Source organism: Sceloporus occidentalis, unplaced genomic scaffold (assembly GCF_023333645.1).
Source record: "Sceloporus occidentalis isolate IW3139 unplaced genomic scaffold, rSceOcc1.0.p SCAF_14, whole genome shotgun sequence".
Classification (NCBI taxonomy): Eukaryota; Metazoa; Chordata; class Lepidosauria; order Squamata; family Phrynosomatidae; genus Sceloporus; species Sceloporus occidentalis.
In genome coordinates, this window is record NW_028316994.1 from 4631084 (window position 1) to 4658750 (window position 27667).

The 27667-nt window shown below is 42.2% G+C and overlaps 2 protein-coding genes across 8 annotated transcripts in view; both read right to left on the minus strand.

The window, feature by feature from the left end:
- The window catches only part of LOC149303626 (excitatory amino acid transporter 2-like), a 31571-nt gene extending 17992 nt beyond the window's left edge, over positions 1-13579 (minus strand). The window contains exons 1-3 of one of the 4 annotated variants that reach the window (XM_089479857.1): positions 13498-13574; positions 7956-8091; positions 5894-6056 (exon numbers count right to left, since the gene is read on the minus strand). In XM_089479857.1, coding sequence (XP_089335983.1) covers positions 5894-6023 — 130 coding nt within the window. In that variant the 5' untranslated portion in view covers positions 6024-6056; positions 7956-8091; positions 13498-13574. Of the gene's footprint in view, positions 1-5893; positions 6057-6452; positions 6505-7955; positions 8256-13497 lie in introns of those variants that run through there. The other 3 variants (XM_089479858.1, XM_089479855.1, XM_089479859.1) reach the window with 3 other exon arrangements.
- A 2780-nt stretch (positions 13580-16359) lies between these two features.
- The window catches only part of FLT3LG (fms related receptor tyrosine kinase 3 ligand), a 28868-nt gene continuing 17560 nt past the window's right edge, over positions 16360-27667 (minus strand). For 2 of the 4 annotated variants that reach the window (XM_089480648.1, XM_089480647.1), the window contains exons 5-10: positions 26250-26303; positions 24539-24682; positions 21653-21803; positions 20507-20667; positions 18675-18747; positions 16360-16700 (exon numbers count right to left, since the gene is read on the minus strand). In XM_089480648.1, coding sequence (XP_089336774.1) covers positions 18697-18747; positions 20507-20667; positions 21653-21803; positions 24539-24682; positions 26250-26303 — 561 coding nt within the window. In that variant the 3' untranslated portion in view covers positions 16360-16700; positions 18675-18696. Of the gene's footprint in view, positions 16701-18674; positions 18748-20506; positions 20691-21652; positions 21804-24538; positions 24683-26249; positions 26304-27667 lie in introns of those variants that run through there. The other 2 variants (XM_089480650.1, XR_016271995.1) reach the window with 2 other exon arrangements.

Consider the following 27667-nt stretch of genomic DNA (forward strand, 5'->3'; position numbering starts at 1 on the left):
GTCCTAGTTTACATCAGAAGAAGTTGCCCCTGCCAGAGTCACCAAGCACAAGTTTAGGGAGAGAAAGGTGGGATCATTGAAGACAAAAGATGGGGTGGAGTGTGGGAGAAGAGTGATAGGTGGCAAAGTAGTGGCGCCCTTAGCAGCTTATGGTAGCCTGCTGCCCCATGCTTGCTGAGGAACACCAGAGAAGGCTCTATCCTTAAACAAAATGAACCTACAATTACCTGAAATGGCCAATGCAGGATATATATCATGTATGAGCATATGTGAGCAGTGGCAAGTTTTTGGACATGACTGCTCATGCCACAAAACCTAATCTGGGGCCCCTAACCTACCTGCTGCCATTCTTTCAAAGAAAGAGCACTCTCTAGCCTCTGTTTGACAGTCATTCCTATTTTTGTTACCATAGAAAGTCTACCAACCGACTGAAAATGCTGAAAATACACCATCATCATTGGCATCTACATTTCTATCCTGGGTTTCTTCAAATGAGCTCTTCTCGTCATTTTAACTTCACAACATTTCTAAGAGGTAGGTCTGACTGACAAAAATGACTGGCCCAGGTTTGTCCATGGAGTTTCATGACTGGGTTTATTTATTATTACTTAACAATTTTATTTCTTTGCCACCTTTCTCCCAGAGTGGGACCCAAAGTGGATGACACAGATATGAAATATCAAATACAAATTTCCTAAGTATGAAATACCAAATAATTCCATTTATTTTCAGTTTAATTTCCCCATGATATTGCTTTTTCTTTCTTTTCTTTTTGGTGATAACTACATGAACAGCTTCAATGGATATCACTGACACTAGGCTGTATCTTAGCCAATTTTTTTATATGCCACACACATAAGATTTTATATAAAAAAATGTTTTACTTAAAAGGTAGGAAATGTTTTGGCCCATTATTAGTGTTTCCGGGTTTTCAAACCAGCAACAGGGAACAGTCAAAATTAATGACAATCAGGACTCACATTTAGGAACTAGAACAAGCATTTGCTCTACCTAAATGCCAAATGAAAGTATCGGTGTCAGTTAACTAAATATGTGTTGCTATCTAAAACCATGTGTTTCTCTTACAAAATTAACATACTGTCTATATTCATAAATTATATGATTCACAAAGTTCTGTTTTTATGGATGGCAAACACCCCAGATTACAGACATTTTGGTATCTTGTTCAACCTATATAAGAGGAAAAGTTCAACCTATATAAGAGGAAAAGTCCTCAAATAAAGGAAGTCCCTTATGAAAAGAAACCAGTGGCAGCTTTGCCTGTTATAGAAAATTATTTCCACTCATCCTCAGAAATGTCTTTTCTTAATATTTTCTCCATTATGTCTTAATTCATTACTAATATCTGATCATTCTAGGTCAATAATGACATTGTTTTGGCTAACAGATTTTTTGGAGGAGAATAAATCTCTACTTGCATTCCCTGCCCTTAAGATCTTTAACAGGAAATTTGTTTAACTGAAAGTATTGGAAATCAGAAATAATTCCTTATCCCCCTTCTCCCTCACTAACGTTTAAGCTCCAGATATTTTGCCTTGCAGAAAACCAATCTGTTGCTCGTCTAGATAGACATTGTGTGGGAGGGTTGTATCCAAACTTTCCAGGGCAGGATCATGATATTACTGATATCTAAACCATTTTGTGGAAACAGGATCTGTTCAATGGATCGGTTCAGAGAAGCTGGTGTCCTACTTGGAGTAAAGCCAAGGTACAGGGGTTCATGCCCCTGAATCCTCCCTGGGAAAAGATCCAGGAATGGAAATTGCTAGAGGCAACTAGGGCAAAATGCAAAGTCAGGGCATGCAGCTCAGCTGAGAGAGAGGGGAAAGGAGGGTGAAAAACAAAATTCTCCTGATCCTTCTTAATACTTTAGAGACCCTCTTTATTAAATATATGGGGCTGGCCTGCCTGCCTTCCTCTGAAATTTTCACACTCTCTGTCAAGGAAACTGAATTTTTTTTCATTCAGTATGGACTGCACAAATATGATAATCTTAACAATATTTTATTTTGACCAATTATATGCCGAATGTTTCCTTAGGGGTGCATGCATAGTTTGGCTACAGTTTTCACAAAGATAAGTAAAAGTTTGGAATGTAGAGTTTGGCATCATTACATTTTGGACTGCGACTCAGAGATAAGTGGGCGCAACATCCCCAAAAAAGTGTTCACAGTGGCCATGCTGGCTGGGGGATCTGGGGAGTTATAGTCCAAAGAGAAACTTTTTTCAAGGTCTGAACAGAGGGAACTCAGGTGACGCCAAGAAAAGATGGATACAGTAGCCCTGAACACTCTTCAAAACTATTCACAACCATGGTGAGAACTAGAAATTTGTTAAAATGGTGAGAACAACAGTTAAACATGAAATGCCCACAGGTATGAATTCCAAGCCAGACATGTTTTAGAATTAGGAACATGGAGAATTTTTGGTTAGAAAATTAGTAAGAGGCAGAGCTTGGAAAGTTGCTTCTTAAAAGGAATTAGTTACAGTTACTATTCTAAAGCCCCCTTCACTTTGACTGCCGTGGCTCAATGCTGTGGCATTCTTGGATTTGTAGTTTTGTGAGCTGTTTGGCCTTCTCTATCAGCGCACGCTGGTGCCACAACAAGCTGCAAATCCCAGAATTCCACGGCACTGAGCCATGACAGTTAAACTGGAGTCAAACTGCATTATTTCTGCATTGAAGATTAGAATTTAGCTGTGGCTTTGTAACTAGAAAGAAGAATTAACATATGGAGTGAAATATCTGTATCTTGAGATTTCTTTGACAGTTTGTTCTCTTTGGGCTTGAATGAAGCTGCTTCATATCACTTTGGATGTATGCTGTTTAAATGACACACATCTTAAAAGGCCAGAAGTTGCGCCAAAGCTGCGCTCCAGTCCTTAGGAATGGAGTGCAGCTTTGGTGTGGCTTCCAGCCTCATAGGATGCTTGCATTTAAACAGCATACCTCCAAAGTGACCGAAGCAGCTTTATTTCAACCTGTCTGTTCGGGCCCTTTAACCCATTATTTATTTACTTTATTTATATGCTGCCTTTCTCCCAAGCCTGAAGACGGCATAATACCTAAGTGTCCACAAAAGACTTTGATTCCTCTTTGGAGTCACTATCAATACAGTAATGCACAATTAGCCCTCCACACCTCCTGCTCACATCCTCTTCCCTGGCACAAAACTATCTGCCCCTTTCAATACATGGCATATGGATGTCCTCTCCTACGTACCCTTTGGTCTTCTTGTTCAAGCTGATTAGGAGCTGGCAGTGGGCAGTGGTGGGGGGTGAGGATGGGGAGAGAGACTAGTGAAGCTGCAGGGATTAGACCACATGTTTAATTTTCTTTCTCCAAGGCAATGACGTAAGAGAAACAATGAGAGACTAATGAAATCCTGGCCCTTTCCCCTATCAACCTGTGGTTCTGCCAGCGCTCGTGATTTGTATATGTGTATGTGTGTGTGTGTTTATGTGTGTGACAGAGAGAAAGAGAGAGAGAATGTGTGTATAGGAGGGGCTATATTTGAATCTACACAAGATACATTTAGAGAGCCAGTGTGGCATAGTGGTTTGAGTGTTGGACTATGACTCTGGAGACCAGGGTTCAGTTCTCAGCTTGGCCATGAAACCCACTGGGTGACCTTGTGCAAGTCACATGCTCTCAGCCTCAAGGGGAGGCAATGGTAAACCTCTGAAATACCTTAGTTTATCACACAGGGGAAATCCCATGCAAAAACAGGATTTAAAAGGTAGAAAAAACCTGCAAAAGTGGGTTGATTTTCACACATCTCGTTGTTAAACTTGTGTTAACCCGAATGGAAAGTAATCAAAAGCTGCTCCTTTTTACTGTCAGAATTTTACGAAAGTAAAAAGGAGCAGCTTTTGTCTATTTTCCCTCCTTTTTCCATTTGGGTTAACATTTTACCAACAATGTTGTGTGAAAATCAACCTGCTTTGTGGGTTTTTTTCCAATGTAAACCCCCATTTTTGCACGGGTTTTCCTCTGTGTGATAAACTCCTTAGAGTTGCTATAAGTAGGAAATAACTTGAAGGCACACAATATGTTTATGGCAGTCAACACAAAATTATATATAATGTTTAATTTATTTAGGAGGATGTCAAGGCAAGGAAGAAAAGAAGGAAGGAAGACAGGCAGAAATGTACACTTCAAACACAGCAAAAAGAAGATGTGGTGGGAAAAAAAATCTATGAGATATTTAATACTGCTACGCTTGAAATATTTTTCTTCAACTTCATGTTAATTGCATTTTCAAAGTATGTATAAGGCAGAAAGGGTTAGCCTCAATGACTTTTATGCTTCAGATGCATACTGTTTTTGCCCTAAATCCTATCCCCTTCATTTCTAAGAAATTGATGCTCCTTCTTGAGGTTCTCAGCTTTCAGCCTCGCCTTGAAGAGGTCACTGTGTGCCAGGGCTCTGTGTGTGTGTATGTGTATAAAACTACAAAATATGGCTGGCTCCTCAGAGATAGGAGATTACATGAAGGTCCATAGAGGGTTACTGTCCAGATCTGTTTTTATGAAAAGCCTAATTGATAGGAAAATATTGTATCCTTCTCTTCTCTTCTGGGATTATGGGCCCAAACAGACAGGCCCAAATAAAGCTGCTTCGGGTCACTTTGGAGGTATGCTATTTAAATGATGCATGCATAAAGCCACGTTCCAGTCCTAAGGACTGGAGCGCAGCTTTGGCACAGCTTCTGGCCTCTTAAAATGCATGTGTCATTTAAATAGCATACCTCTGAAGTGACTCGAAGCAGCTTTATTTTGGCCTGTTTGGGCCCTATGACAATAGCAGAAGCTAAACTGTGGGAGATATGCTACAGTACAGATAAACTCTTTTCAGTTCCATGGAGCCAGTTTTTACTTTACCCCACAATGGAACCCAGTTCTGTTTTTTTGTTTTGTTTTGTTTTTTTAAACATACTGTATGTAACTCTTTTTCTAGTCTCCTTAATATTTTTTCATGACAGGAACTCTGGTGGAGCAGTGGTTAAATGCCAATACTGCAACCACAAGGTTGTGAGTTTGATCCCAGGCAGGACTCCAAGTTTCACTCAGCCTTCTATCCTTTCATAGGTTGGTAAAATGAATACTCAGCCTGTTGGGGGCAATTAGCTTACACATTATAAAGCACTTAGGGAGTGTTAGTTCACTGATAAGCGGGATAGTAATGTACTTGCTATTGCAATTGAATAGTCATCTCTTCTATTTAGGTAATTCAGCAGTGTTCATGTGGAGTGGAAAATATAGGAGTTGCAGTCCCACAAATACAACATAGCAAGACATCTGTGTAGATAGCTGCCTAGCATAACTTCGGAGTGCAGAGGTAACCGGGGAAATTTGGGGCAGCTCCAGGGCTAGAATACTCCAGAAGTAGCCTGAGCAGATGCACACCTGTCCTGAGACAGATGAGAGAAAGAATGGCTCCAGGTTACTAGTAAGCTTCATAACTGAGCATGACTCCCCAGTTCCAGTCTACTACTCAAACCACTATATCATGCCATCGTTCTATAGGGTACCTGGCAAACTAGATGTGGTGTATACAGTATATAATAAGAGCAAGCCAGTGTGGTGTAGTAGTTTGAGTGTTGGACTAGGCCATGGGGACCTGCTGGTTGAACTTGGGCAAATCACACTCTCTCAGCCTCAGGGGTGGCAATGGCAAACTCACTGAACAAATCTTGCCAAGAAAACCCATGATAGGTTCACCTTAGGGTCGCTATAAATCAAAATGCCATCTCTTTGCTGATAGATTGAATGAAAGTGGAAGAGAACTTTAGCTATGGGCAGAGAAATCAGATAGGTAAAAGGGAAGAAAGAGAGACCAAATAGGCTTGTTTGCATGAGCACATCTTACCTATGATAGTGAGAGTGAGCAGTGCATTTCGCATAAGCCATCCACAGTACTTATCCAGGCAAGGTTTTGGCAAGTCTTCCAAGATGATGTGGGGACCATCTGCCATGGGGACCTCCACATGGTTAGTCATTTCCAGGGCCACACCTAATGCCCCTTGTTTTGTCTCAAGGAGAGCAGGGGGTGGGGAGGAAAGAAAAAAATGTTAACTTGGGTCAAACTTGATGGCTTCAAATATTATGCACAACATTTTGAAACTGCTTTAATCTTTTCAGTCTCTTTTTAACTTGTGTTTTAATACATTTTAGTGTAAATTAACTTTATTGTGTTAAAATATTTTAACCTGTTGATCTTGTACCTGAGATCTTTTGATCTATGGTGAGATGAAAATATTTTAATACACACATGCATGTATATATACATACATTTGATGACTGGTATCCTGTTTAGTATTAATGAGGTTATAGGCTGGATGTATGCATAAACTTGCAACTTTTTAAAATGATCATTAATAACCAAATGTGACCCCAAAACCTATTTCTTAAAACAGGCAATGCCTCACCTGATGGGTTTCTGAAGCCCTACAAATCAGGAAAATGATGACTACAGCACTGACATCACTGTGCATTGAAACAGGCAGTAGGAGAGCCCCCTCAGGGTTCTGCTGCCACTGCCTCTCTCAAGGCAGCCTGTGGCTGTAGGCACCACTGTAGATGAAAGTCCCTCTCTCCATCTCAACTGCTACCACGCTGGCCTCGAAGAGAGAGAAGAGGAAGCAAGCACAGTTCCACTGTTTTTAGCCCCAGAGGAGGAGGGTTGTGACACCGCACACCTCCCTCCTTCTTAATTGCTACCTCCCTGGTCTCCAAGGGAAAGAAGAAGAGGCAGGCACAGCTACACCATACCTAACCCCAGAAGCAGATGGAGTGCAGCATTCTCCATTCTGAAGACTATTACAATTGCCACCACCTTGGCCTTGGAGAAAGAGAAGAACCGGCAGTATCTGCTGGACTTCGGGGCTGTACAGACAGCCCTGAGGGTGTGGCCTCCAACCACCCCTTTTACAGCCAGATTGGAGCTGCGGCAACTGCACACCGCAGCCCCTATTTGGCCTTTGCAGAGGGCAAAAAGAAGCTGCAAAAAGCAGCTTCTTTTTGTGCCCTGCAAAGGGCGCAATAGCCGTGGCGCCACTGTTTTATGGCACTCCTTCAGTGCTGCATCATGCAGATGCAGCACCAGAGGAGGGTCATGATGCCACACACCATGCAGAGCAGTGTGTGGCATTATGCCACCCTGGGGACAGAATTGGGGTGTGCATCATGTGGATGCTAGACCTCGACTCTGTCCCCAAGCTGGACTTTAAGGCTGGTCTGCATAGAGTCTGGGTCCCCTTCTTCACTGCCATTCCCTTCTCCTTTTGTGCCATGTATTTTTGATTGTATGTCTGAGAGCAGGAATCTATCAAATTAACAATCTGTAAATGCTCTGAGAGCCTTTGTGGCTGAAGAGCAGAGTATAAATACTCTAAATAAAATAAAAACAACCACTTTCCATAACCTCAGAAAACCTTGAGTTGTGACACTATCTGGTTTAAGAGGCAGGTTATTTATTTTTTTTGGGGGGGGGGGGGTTGGCTGGCTATAAAGACAGAATTCTGTTGTCATAACTATGACTGATCATTCAGAATCTCAGCCAAGGTTGAACTTTTTTAAGTTTCCAAGATGTTGAGGGGTAAGGCCAACTGGGAAGGCACATCTTTTAATCCAGATTCCCCAACCTCAAGTCTTCAATGTGATTCAGGGCCACACAGAGGACTAGAAGAAATCCTGCTGCAGGCATGTTAGGAGTCCTGTTACTGGGCTGTATAAAATGATCACCAACACCTCTCTGAAGTGCAGAATAGGTGACCTAAGCATGAGAGTGCATGCGGCTTTGGACAACATCTCTGTGTATGGGAATCTTAAACATATACCTACATTTAGAGACAATCACTATCATTTAAATATACACAGAATACATCACACTATGCTGAGAAAGACTATGACCAGGTGACCTGCAGGCCCACCTGTTGAGTTCATCCAGGTGCTAATGGCCAATGGGCCCTGCGCCTTTCTCTCCCTTTTATTCTTCTTGATCTTGAAACTGGACTTGACTTGGACAACGCTCCATACAGAGGATGTCTTCTAATAGAGGGCTGTCCCCTGTAAAGCATGACACATAACTACAGTTGCCAGACAGGATTATCCCAGGCCCTGAAGTTTCTGGGCCAAAACCTGAGACCTAGGGATGGCCTCTGGTGATATCATTAAGGGTTATGCATAAAGTATCAATCACGGTTACTCATAGATTGTCATTCAAACACACATACAACGTATTTCATGCTTGAAAATGGTAAAACTTCACTAAAGGGACTTGTCCCAGATTAAGGTGAAATGAAAGAATTATTCCTTTTCATTTACTTAGGGAGACTGAGATAAGGAATATGTAAATTTAGCCTACTTGATTCAAGCCAGAAGGTGGATACAAAGCAGAATGGAGGGTGAGCTCTGGCACACCAACTATTGGGAAGAAAGGAAGAAGCTAAGTATGACTCCTTGCAAATTATAGCAAGCTGTTGCTCAAATCCCCTTAACTGGAGAATCTGCACTTTCATCTCCTGCCTGGAGATAGCCCCCAAAAACTGGAGACTTAGGGCCAGGTCCAACAACTAGCAACCCAAGACATGTTTGCCCTATTGCTAGCCAAAATTCAACCAACCATACCAGCCTTCTTCATCTTGGATCTTTTCTACCCTGAGTTCTCCCCTGTTCATGATGCCCATACTCAATTCCAGGCTTCCTTCCCCTAACCCACCTTTTTAAAACTCACCTTTTGCTGGGAGGTTTTAGTGAGTTTTCAGCAATGACAATTAGCTGCTTTGTCACTTGCCATCCCTGTTAATCGCCTGGTGCTGCTGCTGGGTGATGAACAGGGACAGCGTGGGAAGGCTGCCACCAATTGTCACTGGGGGAAAAGAGGGTGAATTTGGTGGGAATTTAGGGGCCAGAATATTCTGTGGATGGCATGGAATATTCTGCCAAGTGTAGACAAACCCTGGATGATCTTGGGATGTATTGGACCACAATTCCCATTATGATGGGAATTACAGTTCAGAATGGAGAATGCTGTACTAAATAATGGAGAGGCGATATGTGTTTCTCTGTGTGCATTACAGGGCAGCCAATTTGAGATAATGGGGAACAGATTTGGTCTCCCTCCCTTCCATCATTCCCCCAGAATGTTACTCCCAAAGCAGCTATTCTTTTTCCAGACTGAATAGATCATGAAATATTAGTGGTCATGTGGGAAGTGGGATCTGTGTTTGAGAATAACCAGGTGAATGCTAAGCTGGCCACCAATAAAAAGAAAGAACTAACAAGAAATACCAGATACAGCAGGTCACCTTTTCCCTTTCTAGGCCCTGGCTAATGAGAGATGTGGCTGAGCCTTCAGGGGAACATGTTAATCAGCTAAAGGATAATCAAATGGAAGTACCGGATTTTGGTAACTCTACATCTGACTAGCTCACAAAACTCTGACAAATTAAGCTAGTGGGTGTTATCTGCTCAAATGCAGATTTAAACTGATTTAGCAGTTTTATTGGTTGTTACTAGTTAGTGATACACACACACACGCAGATAAAAGAGTCCTGCCCTCATTCAACCCAATCCGTTCCTCAGAACTATTTCCCATTAGATTTTCCCAGAATTTTTGTAATGCAATCTCTCCCGAGACTTGTGGCAAAGTTATCCAGACAGGCTTGATGTGAAACATAAGCCACAACAATGACAGAATCTGTATGAATAGTAGCTTGGCAGAGTTGCAGAGCTAGGGACAAGAGCTCTAGCATAAGATGGTAGTTAGTAACAATTTTTAAAATTGTTTATTTTTAAAACTTTGCATTTATATTTTAATGCTTTGTACTGTTTTAACCTGTACTGTTTTAAATTTTGTTAGCCACCTTGAGTCCATATACTGGGAGGAAGGTGGGATGATAATAATAATAATAATAATAATAATAATAATAATAATAATACTCTACACACAGAAATATAACTTCCTGTGACACCAAAAGGAAACATGGACCCAAGAAAAATGATATCAAAAACTCCCTCTTCCCTCAAAAAAGTTTAACATGTCAAAGGGTAAGGAGAAATAACAAGATGTAACACGAGAAGGGGAGAAAAAATATCTATCTGCAGGGAATTACCCAAATTTTGCTACCTGAGTTAGACACCAAATGGCTTCCCTTCACCTCTCCTGTTAAGGTGGACAGTGCCAAAAACTGGACGCACTATTAGACATTTGGAGAAGAAAATTTCCCAGAGGGCATCAGCCACTCTCTGATAATAAAATTAATAATTATCCTCATTCTATTTATTTATGCTTTATAAAAATAACTAACAATTTTAGTAGCAGCTGCCTGAGGCAGCCTACCAATATGGTCAGACCAGAGCTTATGGCCAATGCCTGACCTTCTGACCTTCTGCGGCCAGCCAGCCTGCCCTCTAGTCCTTTAAATCATCAGAGATACAAGGAAGAAAAAAAATGTCTTGGGGCCAGGAGAGATACATCACAGAAATACATGCTTGAACATAGCTGTACTTCCTGTTTCCTAGATTTCCAAATGGGGAAAAACTTGCTGGAAGTTGCCTCATAATCCCCACATTATAAAAAAGACAATTCCCCCTTGCCTTGTCTTGCCAAAACAATTCCATGCTGGAGACTTCTTACAAATGCTTCTTGAGGATTTCTGTGGTTCTGGGTCAGCCTGGTGAGAAGGAATGCCTAAACTACAATTTCCAAGACTGTTTGCAGGGTAGGGCATGTGTATGTGTGTACATGTACACCTTCACGTTGCCTGTCAATGTATGTCTTAGGAATGGACTCCTCCGAAGTTTTTGACAGTTACTTTTTCTAAAATAAACCCTACAGCAGTAGCTAGATTTAAAACAGGAGCTTCTGTACCTTCAATGGCCATGTAGAAGGAGGAATTTCAGCAGGTGTCTCGTCATGTAAACAGGTAACAAGTAGCACCTGCTGAAATTCCCTCTTCTCTCCAGGTTTTTTTTTTACTTTGGCAACCCTGTAAAGGGTAGGATGCAAAGTTAAATTTTGTGGTTAATTGTCATCACATCAGCTTTGACTCATGGCAACCCTATGAATGAGAGACCTTCAAGTCACCCAGTCATCAACCATCTTGCTCAGATCTTGCACACAGGGCCTGGAATAGGGTCCTCCTCTTTGCCTGCTGCCTTCCACTTTGCTAAGCATTATTGTCTTTTCTAGGATCTTGACTAGTTCCTTTATAGTTGGCCTTCCAAGCCTTAAGTCCTCTGATTATTTATGCTTATTTCCTAGTTATATTTATATCTTACCTTTTCTCTAGTGAGCTCCAGGTAGAGTCTCTTCCATCCACTTTTCCCCTTAGGAAAATCCTGGGAGATAGATTAGATGAAGAGAGAGCAACAGCCTCTGCATCGCCCAGTGAGTTTCAAGGCTCAATGGAGATTTGAACCTGTTTCTCCCAAGCTTCAGCCCAACACTCCAGCCACTACTAGCTTGGAAAAGCTAGATTTTCAGACGACTACTCCTAAAATCCCACAGCCAACATGACCATTGATGTTGGGATTCTGGGAGCGGGAATCCAACAAAGCAACTTTTCAAAGCTTTGGCTACTATACCATGTTGGCTCTTAAACTGGTAAGAAATTAATTTTAAGTCTGTAAGGTATGGCTGGGATTGGGATATAACTCTATATCAAAAGACGAATCCAGAGCTTGAATGAACTCTGTAATGTGATAGTAAATAATTATAGCAAAGATCAGGAATGAACGTGTAATGATAGGCATTTCTGCTCTGTTATAGTGCATAAAGTTCTTCTGGTCTGTTTATTTTCTTCCTTATCAACCAGCTGCTGTGTCCATACGTTGCATCTCCTAATCCATATTAACTTGCAGGATTTGGAACCTCCGGATGGTTTAAAATAAATATAGAATAAGTACAAAGAAGGGACAAAAAAAGAAATATCCACCTCCTTTGTTTTTGATTCCCAATTAAGTGATAGGAGTCTTACTGACCAGGGGACAGCTGAGCCATTTGTTTAAAAAAGTTGATCCCCTCTTCTTTTAAAAATGCAATCAAAATGGGGAAACTGTTCCAATTTCTCTAGTCATCCACCCCATTCAAGACTTCATAGGGGCAAAATCCTCAAATACCATTCCTCCAACTCCCAATCCTTTTTGGCAAACCTGATTTAATGTTGAAGCTAAGAAAGCTAAAATAATATATTGACATGGACCATCTTTGTTTGGTGCAAGAATATGCCTCACAGGACTTTTCTCTTCATCAGGCAGTTTTAATGAGACCCATGGAACTTAAAAGGCATGCATAATTCAATGGTGCACTATGCTGGCACAATAAAAAGAAGTCATTTCAGCTTTTTCCTGTTGTAAACTGACCACATACCAAAGAGGCTTAGATATACAAATGATGCTAAACAGGGTTCCAGATCCCTGGAACCCTATGATTTCACAAGAGGTTGCTGGGGTTCCATGAGAGATCATAATTGGGGAATTTTTTCAAGATGTAGATATAATAATTTTTAAACAAGTTTCTTTTGAGATCTGAAAAGTATTTTAAGGGTTCCTCCTGGGTAAAACTGGTTGAAAAAGGCTGTGGCTGAGTATACACAAAAACTTCACTTTCAAGTCCTCTCTTAGTAGCTAGCCAGTCAGATCTAGGTTACAGTGGCTGGTGATGGGTTCCATGTCAGTGGGATGAAGAATCCATTCTGAGTGGGTACCCATGGTGCTGAATCTATTCTGAGGTGTGGCTTAAACTCCATTAAAGTTCTCCACTAAAGTTCAGGTGAAACCCTGGAATGGATTGACCATGGCACTGAAATGGAAGCCATCAGTTCCTACTGCTAGATTGGAACCAGTAGCTTAAGAGGCAAGGGGAAACGGCTGCGGGAGGAAGAGAGCGTATGTCATGATCCAAGCATATATCATTATCCAAGCTCCCCTAATGGACTCTGCCAACTTTTGAAAAAAAAATATTTCCTTTATCTTGTATCATTAACTACAATCTTTAACATGCACAATTAAACATGCCGTTCTCTCTCTATCAAGGAAAACTCCATATGTTAAATTCCTAATTTTTTTTAAGGCAAGGAAAATTCAAGAAGATGCACAGTATGAAGAAGCATTGCTCTAACAAGTACACACATATACACACAGTTACCAGGCATCAAGAATAAAGCATGCACGACACAACTCTGCATCCCAAGACTCTGTTCCCACAAATTCTGAATTGATGCCCCGACCCGACACCAACCCATTCCCCCTTCTCTCCAGGAACCATTTTATCCCATAAGGAAGGCAGCACCCCCTAGAGGAGAAATTGCCCCATAGCCTCTTGCCACCAGCTCTCTCTTTTCTTTGGTCTGCAAGGGGTCAACCCTTGAAGACCCTGGTCTATGAGTTGTGTCCAGCAGTGCCCCAACCCCATGAGTGCACCCCATCTCTTTCACATCATGGGTTTCCCTCCCATCCACAACTCCTTACCCCAAATGGGAGGGGGGACAGTGTGTCTCGGCAGGAGGCGAAGGGGGATCTGAAGGAGGCCAGCAGCAAAGGGGGAGACTCCGGCAGCTTAGTATCCCCGTCACTTGACGACGTCAAAGAACAAGTGTAGTTGCAAGGGGTGGGGGGAGAAACGCAGGAGGTAAAGAAAGATTATAAACCAGGAAAAGGAGCAGAAAGCATGCAACATACAGAATAAATGAGCATGAAGATAATGCCCCTAACTTAGGGCAGAGCAGACGGCTGCATTTAATCAGTGGCCTTTTCTTTTTTTTAAAAAAAAAAGCAAGGACAGAGTGAGATAACTAAACAAGAGGAATAAAGTGTGTGTCTTTGGGGGGTCATCAGAGGTGGCAGTTTGGCGAGGGCACCCATGACGAAGGATACACGAGAGAGACTTGGTCCTTCTGAGCTTTTGCATGCAATGCTGGCAAGGAAACCTTTTAGCAAAATGCCATCTGTCCAGAGTTACTATCACTCAAGTTGGCAGCATTTGTTGTTTTACCCATCTGTAAATGCTACATCCATAAGTATTAAATAAATACAAAAACTGCAGGTATTATCTCCAACTCTGACCATCCGCCGTTGTTGGCAACCAGATCTTCATTAACAAGGCAGTGATTCCATACATATAAAGAGAGGTTAAACTGCTGAATATGACCAGTACAAAAATGGGTAAACTTTAGTTTTGCACAGAGCCATAGGCACCATAGAAAGATAACTAATTTCCAGCTCAAAAAGACAGAGAGGGAGAGATAGGCTGCTGCCATACTGCAGGATTAATGCAGTTTGACACCGCTTTAACTGCCATGGCTCAATGCTATGGAATTCAGGGATCTGTAGTTTTGTGTTATATATTTTAATCATGTTTTATATTAACTTTATAGTTTGGGAGGGAGGGTTGGGTCAGGGTTTTGTGGGTTTTATTGTTTTTATATTGTGTATCATAAACTCTGTTGTTACCCTCCTCGATCCCCAAACGGAAGAGGCGGGATATAAATAAAATTATTATTATTATTATTATTATTATTATTATTATTTAGTCACCCTCCTTTGGACACGCTCCAGTTTCTCAATGTCCTTTTTTAATTGTGGTGCCCAGAACTGGACACAGTATTCCAGGTGAGACCTGACCAAAGCAGAATAGAGTAGAACTATTACTTCCCTTGATCTAGACACTATATTTCTATTGATGCAGCCTAAAATTGCGTTGGCCTTGTTAGCTGCCGCATCTCACTGTTGACTCATCTTCAATTTGTGGTCTACATGGACTCCCAGATCCCTTTCACACGTAGTTTCAGCAGCACAGTAAACTCTCTGTAGCCTATATCAGAAACTGCTTGCGGTGTGTAACTGTATGTCTCAAATGAAGAACTACACAGTACAACATATGATACTAGCCCTTTCACTCAAGTCATTTCAGCCTCCTTCTTATTGTCCCCAATAGTAAATGATTTTTTAAACCATAGTGTGACAACCTTATCAAAGGGGAAATCCTTACCTTTTATCTTTATGGTGCAGATATGTAGTTAGCCATTAGCCATTGTCTAATATGGCCCATGTAACACAACTGAATAGTTAGAAAGAGGGGAGGAATGAAAAAAGGAATCTTTAAAACTACTCACATTATCTAATCATAATCTTTTAATGACTATAGGCTATAGTCCATGAACGCTTTTTGTTGTTGTGTACCTTTAAGTAGTTTCTTATTTATGATGAACCCATCAGGGGTTTTCTGGGTAAGATTGGTGAAAAGAGGTTTGCCATTGCCTTCTCTGAGGCTGAGAGAGTGTGACTTGCCCAAAGACATCCAATGAGTTTCATGGCTGAACTGGAAACCGAACCTTGGTCTCCAGAGTCATAGTCTAACATTCAAACCAATGCACCATGGTGGCAATTTATTAGTCTTAAAGGTGCCACAAAGAATTTTCCCCCTTATTCCTCTCTTTTTATATTGAAAGACACTAACACAACTATCTCTGAATTAAGGTTTCTTTTATATTTTCTATATAATATGTACCAAATATACCACAGTCATCCATGTTGACCTCTTATACCAAAACCAAACCAAACCAAAAAGTATAGTTCCTCAATACTTAGGCTGCTTCAACAACGTAGAATTAATGCAGTTTGACACCACTTTAACTGCCATGGATCAATGCCAGTGAATTTTGGGATTTGCAGTTTTGTGAGATATTTAGCCTTCTCTATCAGAAAGCTCTGGTACTCCAGACAACTACAAATCTCAGTAATCTACAGGAGGGAGCCTACAGTTAAAGCATTAATTCCACACTGTGCCAGCAGTCTTAATGGTTTTATTGTGGCATAATGTCACAGGATTTGGCTTCTATAATGGGTCTATAAAGTGTATATCACAATAAATCCATCAACCTTCAAAGAGCCACAAAATTCCTAATTATTGCTTTCATGCAGAGTGTGTAAAGAAAGTAGTTATGGAAATCAATACTGGACACTTGTTTGAGGAACTCTTGCAAGGTGGGGAATTCCCTATTTTAAATTTCCCACATGAGAACCATTTTTAATTTCTTACAGTGACCCAAGCAATGTACCTCACCTTCCATGAAGCATAATAAGAGTTTCAGGGTGCCAGGTAGGCACATCTATGGACCACCCATGAATGGTGTGTTTCTGGTATCTCCACTGAGCCTTGTTAGGTAGCTTGGACCCTCACCAAATGTGCAAGACTGCATGCTGACCAGAACTGGTTTCAATCTACAGTTCCCATAATTCCATAGTGGTCATGCTGGTTGGGAAAAGTTCCAATACTGACAGTATCCCCATTGGGTATTACCTATTTTTTATAATGCCTCTTTAACACATGTCTACTAAACAATTGCTTTTTTATTTATACAAAATTATATATATATAGATATATACATGTATATATTAAAATCTCTCTCTCTCTCTCTCTCTCACACACACACACACACTATAAAAATGATGGAACAGCATCTCCCAGTGGCAGAATGCAGAACTGAAGTCCATGGGTCCAAGGAATACATTCTGCAGTCTTCTCCCACTCCATCAGGAGGCCCATGTGTTCTGTAAGTTAAATGGGGAGTCCAGAATCTCCTGCTGCTGGCAATAAACCGGTGAAAGGACACAGTCCCATTCACTGTGGAGGAAATCATCACCTCAGATTATTTGCAGCTGAAGACGACACCCTGAAAAACAAACACAAAAATGCTAGGACAGGATAGGTTGGTTGAGGTGCTAAGTCCCTAGAGTATTTCCCATTAAGCAAGCAAGATGCTAGAATGCCCACGTAAGTGAGAAAGATGACAGAATGCACATGTTAAGTGAGCAAGATTCTAAATACACAATAAGTAAGCAAGATGCTAGAATGCCCACATAAGTGAGCAAGATCCTAGAATTCACATGTATGTCTAATTCTCACTCATGTAATAACAAGGAACAATGATAATCAGTCAGGCCTCCTCCAGAGGAAGCTGAGGGATCAGGTGATTGCTTGTAGGTTGCAGTGTTTGCCCATCAAAGCATAAGACCACCACAACAAACTATGCCCTGCTTTTATACACACATGCACACAAACATCTGCTGCTGATTAAAAAAAAAACTGCAAAAAGCCCCACAAAAGAATGGAATGCAAGGATGCAAAGGCAACAAAATGTGGCAAAACCTGGCAATGCACAAGGAACTATTTTAAGAGAACTCATGCTTCTTTAGAACAACCTGGAAGAAGCCTCAAATACATTTAGGAGCAGAGTTGCTCCTCAATTTTGCCCTGATAAACTAGCTTTTCATATGCAGGGAAAGTACTTTTCATGCTGAGGAACATTTTAAACATATCAACCCCCAACTGCACTGGAGTTTTCTCCCCGATAAGTTAATTTTCAATATGCAGGGATTTAAAAAACCAAACAAACAAACAAACAAGCATCCTACTGTTGTATTCTTTCTAACAGAAGAGTTTATCCTTCTCCCCAAAACAATATTTTTCTAAGTGCAAGTGGGGATAAGGTGGGGTGGAAATTAGAAAGAAATTCAGCTAAATGAGCATCACATCAGAGTACACATGCAGAGATGTTTAATAGGGAAAGATATAGCCACGTGAGCTAAAGGTTAGTTTTCTCTCTGACACTGCTAGCTTTCTATGTATGGTTGTCCCTCCACATTTGCAGGTTAAGCATTTGCAGATGACTGTATTTGTGGATCTCCACTAGTGCCCTCTGCTACTCTATACAGGTATTGGTGGTGTTGGGAGGAAATCAAACATGCATATTCCATCACTTGCTTGCTCACATGGGTTGGGGAAGAGGATGGGATGGGAGAGCATGGGGGGGCACACATGTTCGCTTGCTCGCTCATTTGCAGAGGTAGGTGGGGGGATGGGAGGAATATGAGGAAGGATGGTGCATGTGCTCACTTGCACAGATGAGGGTGGGAAGGGAGGTGGGATGGGTGTCCCCCTTCTCCCTCCTCCTACCTGAGTAAGAGTGACTGAGGGAATGCACATGCAGCCACATCCAGTCATTTTGCCAGATAGTTATTTTTTTTGTGTGTGTTAAGTACGGTTTAGGGTGTGTGTGGAGAGGTTCATGTTTTTTCCACTTTTGCAGGGGTCTTGTACCTTTAACCTCTGCAAAAGTTGTGGGCCAACTTTGGGAACTATGTTTTCTTCACACGGACGGACATTCACCAATGTGAATCTACATCGGTAGTCAAACCATCTTCTTATCATGCATCTTTTCTTGTTTGTAGGGAGAAGTGAAGTTTTTTTGTATAGGGAATTATACTGTTATACTATTTAAGGGATTTATAGCCTAAAATGGGATGTATTCAGCTGAGGTACTGTGGTGTAGTGGTTTGATTGTTGGACTAGGACACTGGGAGACCAGAGTTCAAATCCCCATTCAGCCATGGAAACCCACTGGGTAACCCTGGGCAAGTCACAGTCTCTCAAACTGAGGAAGGCAATGGCAAATCCACTCTGGACAAATTCTACCATGAAAACCTCATGATAGGTCAGCATAAGTCAGAAATAACTTGAAGGCACAAAGCATTCAGCTAAACAAGCTCACACTTTGAGCATAGCCTCTTGCATTCTTTCTATCAGAGCACTGGATGCAGCCAACAGACCTTTGAAAAACAATGCAGATAATTCTGAAAAGTCTTACCACTGCAGTGCCATTTTATTTCTTAAAGACTCTCCATAGACTCAAGTTCTGTATCATCATACCTCTGGGATCGCTGGAGAAAGAAATAAAAATTCAAGATTACCATATATACTTGAGTATAAGTCAACTTCATGTATAAGTCGAGGGCAAATTTTGGAGCCCGAATTATGGCTTTTGATATGACCCTTGGGTAAGTCGAGTATAAAATTTAAGTGCATGTAATGAAGGATGTAAAGGATGAAGTAAAGGAAAACAATGCCAAAGAACTTAAAATTTTTGACAGGCATTACTGTTTGTGCCCACTCTAAAGGCTGGATGGATGCGATAGTAGAGGGGGTTGCTTTTTTTAGGTGCTCCGAGAAGGGATTAAGCTCCCACCTTTCACCAGGGGATGCTTCATTTTTTGGTAAGAGTTAAAATACAGAACTTACATTGACCCGTGGATAAATCGACCCAGTTTTTGGGTCAATCTTTTGACTAAAATTTCTAGACTTATACATGAGTATATACAGTACTTTAGCTAATCTAGTGGTGTGAGTGGTGAAGAGGAAAGATCTTTTCACACTACACAATTATAGTGAGAGGAGTGTTGAGAGGCATGTGTGCCCTTCTCTTTTTGCTTGCACCACTCAAGGCTCTGATAGGATCTGGTGGTGGCACTGCTGGAGTGACCACATGAGACTGAAAAGGAGGGGGCAGAGCTGGGAATCAAACCTTGGTCCCCAGAGTCATAGTCCAATGTTCAAACCACTATACCACACTGACTCTAGTAACACATAGTAACCCTCAAAATGTACTTCAGTATATGGTGCGTGAGAGCCAGCATGTTTTTGAAGTTTACCGCACCGGGGATAAAACGTTCCCTGATGCGTTACAACGGGCACGAGCGGGACTGCGCACGGAGCGTGATGGGAACCCGATGGGGCCCAGAACACAAGTTTACCACACAGGGAACGCCGCCGCCACCGAGCGTTCCCATCGGGTTCCAGAGGGCACCATTTCTGGGGACTGTTTCAAAACAGTTCCCAGAAATGGCATCCAATGGTGCCCTCTGGAACCCGATGGGAACACTCGGCAGCAGCGGCGTTCCCTATGTGGTAAACTAGTGTTCTGGGCCCCATCGGGTTCCCATCACGCTCCGTGCGCAGCCCCACTCGTGCCCGTTGTAACGCATCTGGGAACGTTTTATCCCCGGTGCAGTAAACTTCTTTGTTTTTGATTCCCAATTAAATGATAGGAGCCTTACTGACCAGGGGACAGCTGTGCCATTTATTTTAAAAAGCAAGTACCTAAGCTGGTAATTTGACTGGCTTCTCCATTTTCTTTCCTCAAAGGCTCATGCCCACCCCACCCCAAAAAGGTGTAGGTATGGGTGTTGCAAATGTGTTGGTACACATCAAGTGTTTCCCCCCATTCTGTGTTTCCACAGTCAATCATGAACTTGCATCTGATCAGTTACACCCATGTGAGGAGAGGAAAATTGCTAATCACAGGAGGGGGAGAGAAAAAGGGAAGGCCCCTGTGCAGCCTAGTTCTCGCATTTTTCTTCCTTTTATTTTAGACTCTAAGAAATGTTATGCACATTTCCTCAAGCCTTTGTGGACTTCCTGTGAAGAGACTACAGGTTAAGAGCCACTGCTCTAGCCCATTACTTTGACTGGTGAAGGCTTTTGTCCTTTGTGAGAGAGGTCTTTCCCAGGCCTCTGACATAAGATCTTTTAACACAATATATTCAAGATCTAACCTGGCATAAAGAGCATATGCTCTACTACTCAGAAAACAGCCTGAGGCCTTTGTAAAGTTTTGTTATTATTGATGTTATTGCTGCTTACCAGGCATTTTTTCTTACAAAGATACACCCCAATCATGAAACCAACAAGCAAGGGAATCAGAAGCAGTCCCCAGTAGGGTCTTCCAAGGAGAGCATGTTCAGAGTGCTGGTCCGTTTCTTTCTTTGGTGCAGTGACTTGGGGTGCTGCAGTAGGAGACGGCTCTGTAGTACAGAGAAAGACTGACCTATAAGAGCAGATAGAACACTTTCTAGTAGCAAGGAGGTGGGACACAGAGCAGAGGATATTGAGAAAATACACATGCGATGCCGTTGAGAACTGGTGTAGGATATAGTATTTTGCTCTTTGAACTGTAAGAGGGGAAATAGTTATAAACAGGAATATTCACTGTCTCAGCCATGTATTCACCAAGTGGCATTAGGTAAGCCACTCTTCTTGTCTCTGTTCTTTATTTACAATACAGAGGGCCCATTCATACTTATGATTTTGTACCGAGGAGATCTGGGATCTCCTCGGCGATGCCATCCACACGATCTGGATAGATCCGGTAGTGCATTCTCAGTACCGAAGATCTGGATTGTTGTGGGACCCCAAAAAAAGAAGTAGTAAGGGACCCGGTGCCAAATGCACCGGGTTTAACGAATATTCTTTGCCCCCACAAACTGTACCAAGCGCAGTCGGGGCCAATATGAACTCCAACGAAATAACCTAGGTTCCACACAGGGTTATTTCAGAGTGTGAATGGGCCCAGAGATAAGAATACTATTGTTACAAGCAGGGACACTTCCATGTCTGTGGGAACTCTGGAGAATGCTCTGTAAGTGAGTTCATGCCCTTGAGTATCTTGGTGGCAAAGAGCTGCAGGGGACAATTCTGTCATATTTTCAAACTTCTGGGAACAAAAATTTTTGGCAAAATTACTCCCAAGCTTTCTAGAGGGCATTTTTTTCCCTTTTGCACAGCAGGTTTGGTGGTGAGTGTAACCCAGTAAGGTCTCCTTGGAGGCCAAGGCAAATTCCTGACAGTTTCCCAGCCTTGGTATAACATCATACAATTGTCTTACCACTGTCTGCATGCTATCACAAGCTCCAGCTCAAAAAGAAAAGAAAAGAAAAAGCTTTTGTAGATCCTGTCTCACACACCCAAACACATATACACACAGAACCATCAACTGGGAATGAGAATTACCTGGCTGGCACTGAATGGCAGTGCAATTACTGAAGTCCCCAAGCTCTTCTTCTACAAGTCCTTCCATCTTGTCTCTCAGGTCAGTGAGCAGAGAGGGAATGGGTGCAAGAAACTCAGAGACGTTTGTCATTGTGAAAGTAACACAACTGATCTGATAATGGCCGAGAGAAAAACAGAAAATAGTGGAGCATTGGAATGGGCACTGTGATAGCTAAATTCTTCAAAGAAAACAAAAGGGAGGGAGGACAACATCATGGGCTGTTCTCCTTCAAGTTGCAGCAAATTATTCCTAGTGGATGAGGATGGGGTCAAGGATGTTACGGTGGAGAAATGTTTGTGCTGGATTATTTGAGGCCTTCCAGAAGTATAAAACTACAACTCTCATCAACCCTGACAATAGACCATGTGGACTGGAGTTAATGGAAGATACAATCCCAAATATTCAGAGATTGCCAGGGAATTGGACATTGGAAGTACATGTGCTCTACCTGGGCATGTACCCTTTGTGATCTTTTGAAAGCAGTCAAAGAGACAACAGCCCTTATCAGATGAGTCTGGAACTGGGGGTCTTCAGCACTGGGCGGTTCGAATTCACGTTATTTCGCACAATACCATCATACCTGGGAGCCCCTCCGAATTGGCATGATTCAAATTGGCCAATACGCATTCGCGCGAAGTGCATTCAGTGCAGAATGTTTTGTCACACCGGTGCTCAACATGAGGATTGGCCGATTCGTATCGGCCCCCTCGCACATGCTCAGTGGTGCCCTGCATGGGTTGCGACCTTAAACGCTTCTGGGGTGAAAGGGGAGGTCACGTCATGACAGCCCGGTAAACAGCTGGAGAGCCAGCTCATGCACATTAACAATCGCGATACAACGTGCCCTCTCTACATTCCTCTCTGTTTCCTCTCTACATTCCTGCTTGGTTTTAACGTTACCATGACCTTCCCTTGCAACAAATTAGCAATGCCCGGTTGTACGTGTGTGTGTGTGAGTGTGTGAATATGTATTCTGGGGGGGGGGGGGGGAGGACCAGTTCCAGCGGCTGTCAAAGAGGCTGGATGGCCATCTAAGTAAATGGGGATGCTTTTTTCCTCCTCTTCCTCCCGGCTTGGGAGCCAGCATAAGCTGCATCCCAAGAAGGGAACAGGCGCGGGGCCGCTAGAATCGCGGCGATCGCCGCCGTTCCAGTGGCCCCCGCGCCTCTTCCCTTCTTGGGATGCAGCCTATGCTGGCTCCCAAGCCGGGAGGAGGAGGAGGAGGCTGCCGGAACCACGATTCCAGCGGCCCCCCGCGCCTCTTCCCTTCTTGGGATGCAGCTTATGCTGGCTCCCAAGCCGGGAGGAGGAGGAGGAGGCCGCTGGAACCGCCCCCCCCCCGCTTCCCTGGAACCGGCAAGAGGAAAGACCCACCGGAAGTTAAAATTGGAATCTGGGGGTCTTGCGATGGAATTCAGGATTGGGTAGTCACACCAGAGCCATTCGCACTGAGATCGAACAGAGCCCCAATCCAGGATATTGCCAATCCCCTTATCAGCGCACTGGCCAACACGCTCCAAAAAGAGGAGCCAGTACGCATTCAGTTCGGCATCTCGCGCATTCACGTGAGTTCGGATTGGGCCATTCGAATGCTGGTATGATGGTATTGTGCGAAATAACGTGAATTCGAACCGCCCAGTGCTGAAGACCCCCAGTTCCAGACTCATCTGATAAGGGCTAATAATTCCCATTCTTATGAGTGCTGGACATGATACGAGTTGTAGTTCATGGGGAGGGTATTTTAAAGGCACAGGACAAGGCTGGCTTATAAAATTTAACAACAAGCCCCCAAGAAAATGATAATACAACAAGAATAGGTAGAAATTACATAAACTAGGCATCTATGCCAAGTTTAAGAAGCCAGTTTAAATGGATAATGTTTATATTTTGTCTAAATACCTAAAGGCACCAAATCCTATCTGATCTTGGAAGCGAAACAGGGTCAGCTGTTGTTAATACCTGGATGAAAGGCCACCAACAAATACCAGGTGCTGTAGGCTATGTTTCAGAGGCAAAACTGCCTCTGAGTATTATTATCATTATCATTAGTTTGCTTACTTATATCCTACTTTTCTCCCAGTATAGGGAAAGGACTCTAGGCTCCTACCAAAACAGTACCATTTTTAAAAAATACAAAAGCATTTAAAAAAAAGATTTTTTTAAAAAAAATTAAACAATTTAAAAAGTTAAAATATTAAAATGTATTTAAAAACTAAACAAACCTTATTCTGACTTGCGCAGCATTTAAAAGCCCAATCCTCAACAGTTTAAAGAGCCTGATGGCAAAAAAATATCTTCACCTTGCCGAAGTGAGTATTAAGGGATGTGGTGGCTTAGTGGTTAAAAGGCCAGTTCTGATGATTGGAAGATTGGAAGGTTGGCAGTTTGAGTCCCGAGTGCTGAATGATGGGGTGAGCTCCTGTCACTAGTCCCAGTTTCTGCCAACCTAGCAGTTCAAAAGCATGCAAATACAAGTAAATAAATATAGTAGATATCACTTTGGTGGGAAGGTAACAGCGTTTGGTGTAGTCATGCTGACCATATGACCACCAGACCAGCCCTTGGACAATGCTGGCTCTTTAGCTTAGTAACGGAGATGAGCACTGCCCCTGAAGTCGGTTATGAGTAGACATTCATGTCAAGGGGACTACCTTTACCTTTAAGTGAGTATTCCTTGTCTAAGAAAGCATTATGAAATTTATGGGGTTGGCATAACTTGACAGGCGACTTGAAGGTACACACATATATACACACACATATTTGAATACAACTGCACTCCCTTTACACACACATAATTTAAATACAATTGCACTCTCTTTAAAAGGAAAAAAAGATCTGTGACCTACATCAATATTACACTCCTCAACAAATGTTGTGTGAGACGCTATTTTCCTGATCAGTTTCTTTAGTTCACTCCCAGATACGCTGATCATGCTCTTGAGATTTCTGTTGATGAGATGAATTTTCCATAACTCCTGGCAGAATCCATCCTGGGGAAATTAGTGAAATGGGATGGGGGCATGAGGAAAGAACTACATCAACAGATGAGTGTTAGTAGTTTATAATAAGAATATAGACTAAGAACATAGGACTGTATTTGATACTCTGGATGATCACTGGTCTTCCAATATTATTTATAATACCTTGACTGAACTGGTACTGAACTGACTACAAGGCCTATGGCTGGCTACTGCTGATGGGAGCTGTAGTCCAGGCATATCAGGAGGGTACTGGAAAAGTTTGAACTACTCATATGCTGACTTGCAGTGGCTTTCCACAGAGACCAAAGATTGAATCAGGACCCTTTCAAATGCAACACATGCATTCTTCGATTGAGCCAAGCTCCCTGTTTCTCAAACTGGGAAATAGGCTCGGAGAAGAAATAGGCTTCTTGACAAGTTCTACTGTCACACTAAAACATTTCTAACCAGTCTGACTGTCACCAAGACATCCACTGCACTAATGACAGGGAAAGCCAACAATAAAATTAGAGTTCAAAGATATAGCCATGTTAGTCTGTAGAATGAGTATAACTTATGCTTCTATTTTGTTAGCCTGAAAGGTACTAGAAGATCTCTCTACTATAAAATTAGAGAGTAGAGGGACAGGAAACCCTCTCCCCACCTTGTGCCAGCTTGGAACTGGGCTTAGAGAACAAGCAAACAATTTTTACTGGGTTCTGCATATTCCAAGCCTAAACAACTCCTTTGATTATAGATTTATGTGGTTTTTTCACGCTATGTGGCCATGTCCTAAAAGAGTTTATTCCTGATGTTTTGCCAGCATCTGCAGCTGGCATCTTCAGAGAATGCTGGCATGGAAGAGAGTGCTGTATATATATATGGGTAGGGAGGAGTGATTTCCATGTTAATCTGTGTATTGTCCTGTTGTTGAATGGCAAGGCCTCAGGGTGGGAGGATATGCAAAGAGGATTAGTATCTTCTTAATTAGTGCTCACTGCTGGGAAACCCCTGACCCTGGGTGGTTTCTCATGTGCATTTGCTGAGTCTTAATTTTACTGTTTTTCAGGACTGCTACCCAAATTTTGTTCACTTTAAGGGTTTCTTCTTTCTTGTTGAAGTTGTCCAAGTGTTTGTGGATTTCTATGCATTCCCTGTGCATTCTGACCTGATAGTTGTTGGCATGGTCCAGAATTTCAGTGTTTTCAAACAGCATTTTATGCCCAGGATGGTTTATAACATCACACTGCTGAAGATGTGGATCAATGCAGCTCTTTCAGAAAAACTCAGACAAAAAACAGCACTGAAAATCCCAGGTTGAATGGATTTTTGGTAGGTCCCCCAAAAAATGCACCAAGTGCCTTGGGGCAATTGTGAACACCAAGGAAATAACCTGGATTCATCCCACATTATTTCCGTAGTGTGAATGGGGCCCTAGAAGCAATCTGTGTGGTTTTTGTGCATGCAAAAGTATTCCTATATCAAAATAGCTGCTATCAACAATCTTTTGCAATACATTTGTGTGTTTTCATCCAAGGGTATAATACATACATCCAGCTATCCCATTAATTATCAGGTTTTTTAAAAAAGACTTTACCGGTTTCAGGTTGACTGGCACTGATACTTGGTAATCAAAGAGCAGGTATCGTATCTGGGAAGGAAAGAAAGAGACAGACAAAAACAGGCCTGGGTTGAGCATCAGACAAAGTATAGCAAAGGATAAAAAATGGATCTGCAGAATGGGTTTAATCCAGATGCAGGCATATTTAGAAGAGAACCACTGAATCTAACAGTCTTCCTGTCAGCCTGAATAAAGATTCTTCCAGATAGGACAAATGTCAGGAGGTGGTAGTACTTGTTGCTGTACATGCCACTTGTTATTATTTTTTAAAGATCTAAAAGCATGCTATCCATAATGCAACCTTTCAAACAATGTCCCCTTCATCCCCCCTCCAAAAGACATTCTGAAGCATTTTCTTCCTATTTGAAAAGGTGGTTGCTGCTTTTTAAATAATCCAGTACAAATGTAGGTTTTTGTGGGTTTTTTTTCAGGCTATGTGGCCATGTTCTGGAAGAATTTATCCCTGACATTTTGCCTGCATCTGTGGTTGGCATCTTGAGAGCTTGAATATCAATACAATGAATTGAGACAACTTGTTGTTGTATGCCTTCAAGTCATTTCTGACATACACTGACCGTCATGGGATTTTTCTTGGAAAATCTGTTCAGAGGGGGTTTGCCTACCTTTCAGGCTACTTCTCAGGCTGAGAGAATGTGACTTGTCCAAAGCCAATGCCAATGGGGTTATGGAGCCAAGCAGGGAATTGAATCAGGGTCTCCAGAGTCCTAGTCTAACACCCAAACTATTTCAACCTGCTGGCTCTAAGGACTGAAGTAGATGTGTCCAGTCCCTTACCCTATCACTATTGGGGGGATATTTTCATCTTCTTCCCCATTTCCTCACCATGCCTCCTTTTAATTTTAAGTTTTAAAAAAACTTTCTTTGTTGCCATATTGCTGAAGCAGTAGATTCCTGTGTTCGAAAGGCTCAAATTCCCCTCCACATACTAGTCAGTTTCAAAGACATATGTCCAAAACACACTGCAGACATAATCCAGTCTGGGACCGCTTGCTACCCCGGCTCAAGGCTAGGAAATTCTGGGAACTGTAGTTTTGTGAGTCTTCTCTGTCAGAGAGCTCTGGTACCACAACAAACTACAGTTCCCAGGATTCCCTAGCACTGAGTCAGGGCAGTTAAAGCAGTCTCAAACTGGATTATTTCTGCAGTGTATTTTGGACCACAGCCGTGTTAGTCTGTATCAGTATGAGAAGGGATCTTGCAGCACCTTTGAGATTGAGAGAGAAAAATGCTACAAATTTATTTCTGTCATTTAGTCTCAAAGATGCAAAATTGACTTTGCTTAGTCAATTTCAATTTAGGTTAAAGCTGCAAGATTAGGGGAGGAGTAATAGTGTTGGAAAATCCTGAGGTTAATGTGGGTATTATGGGGCTGA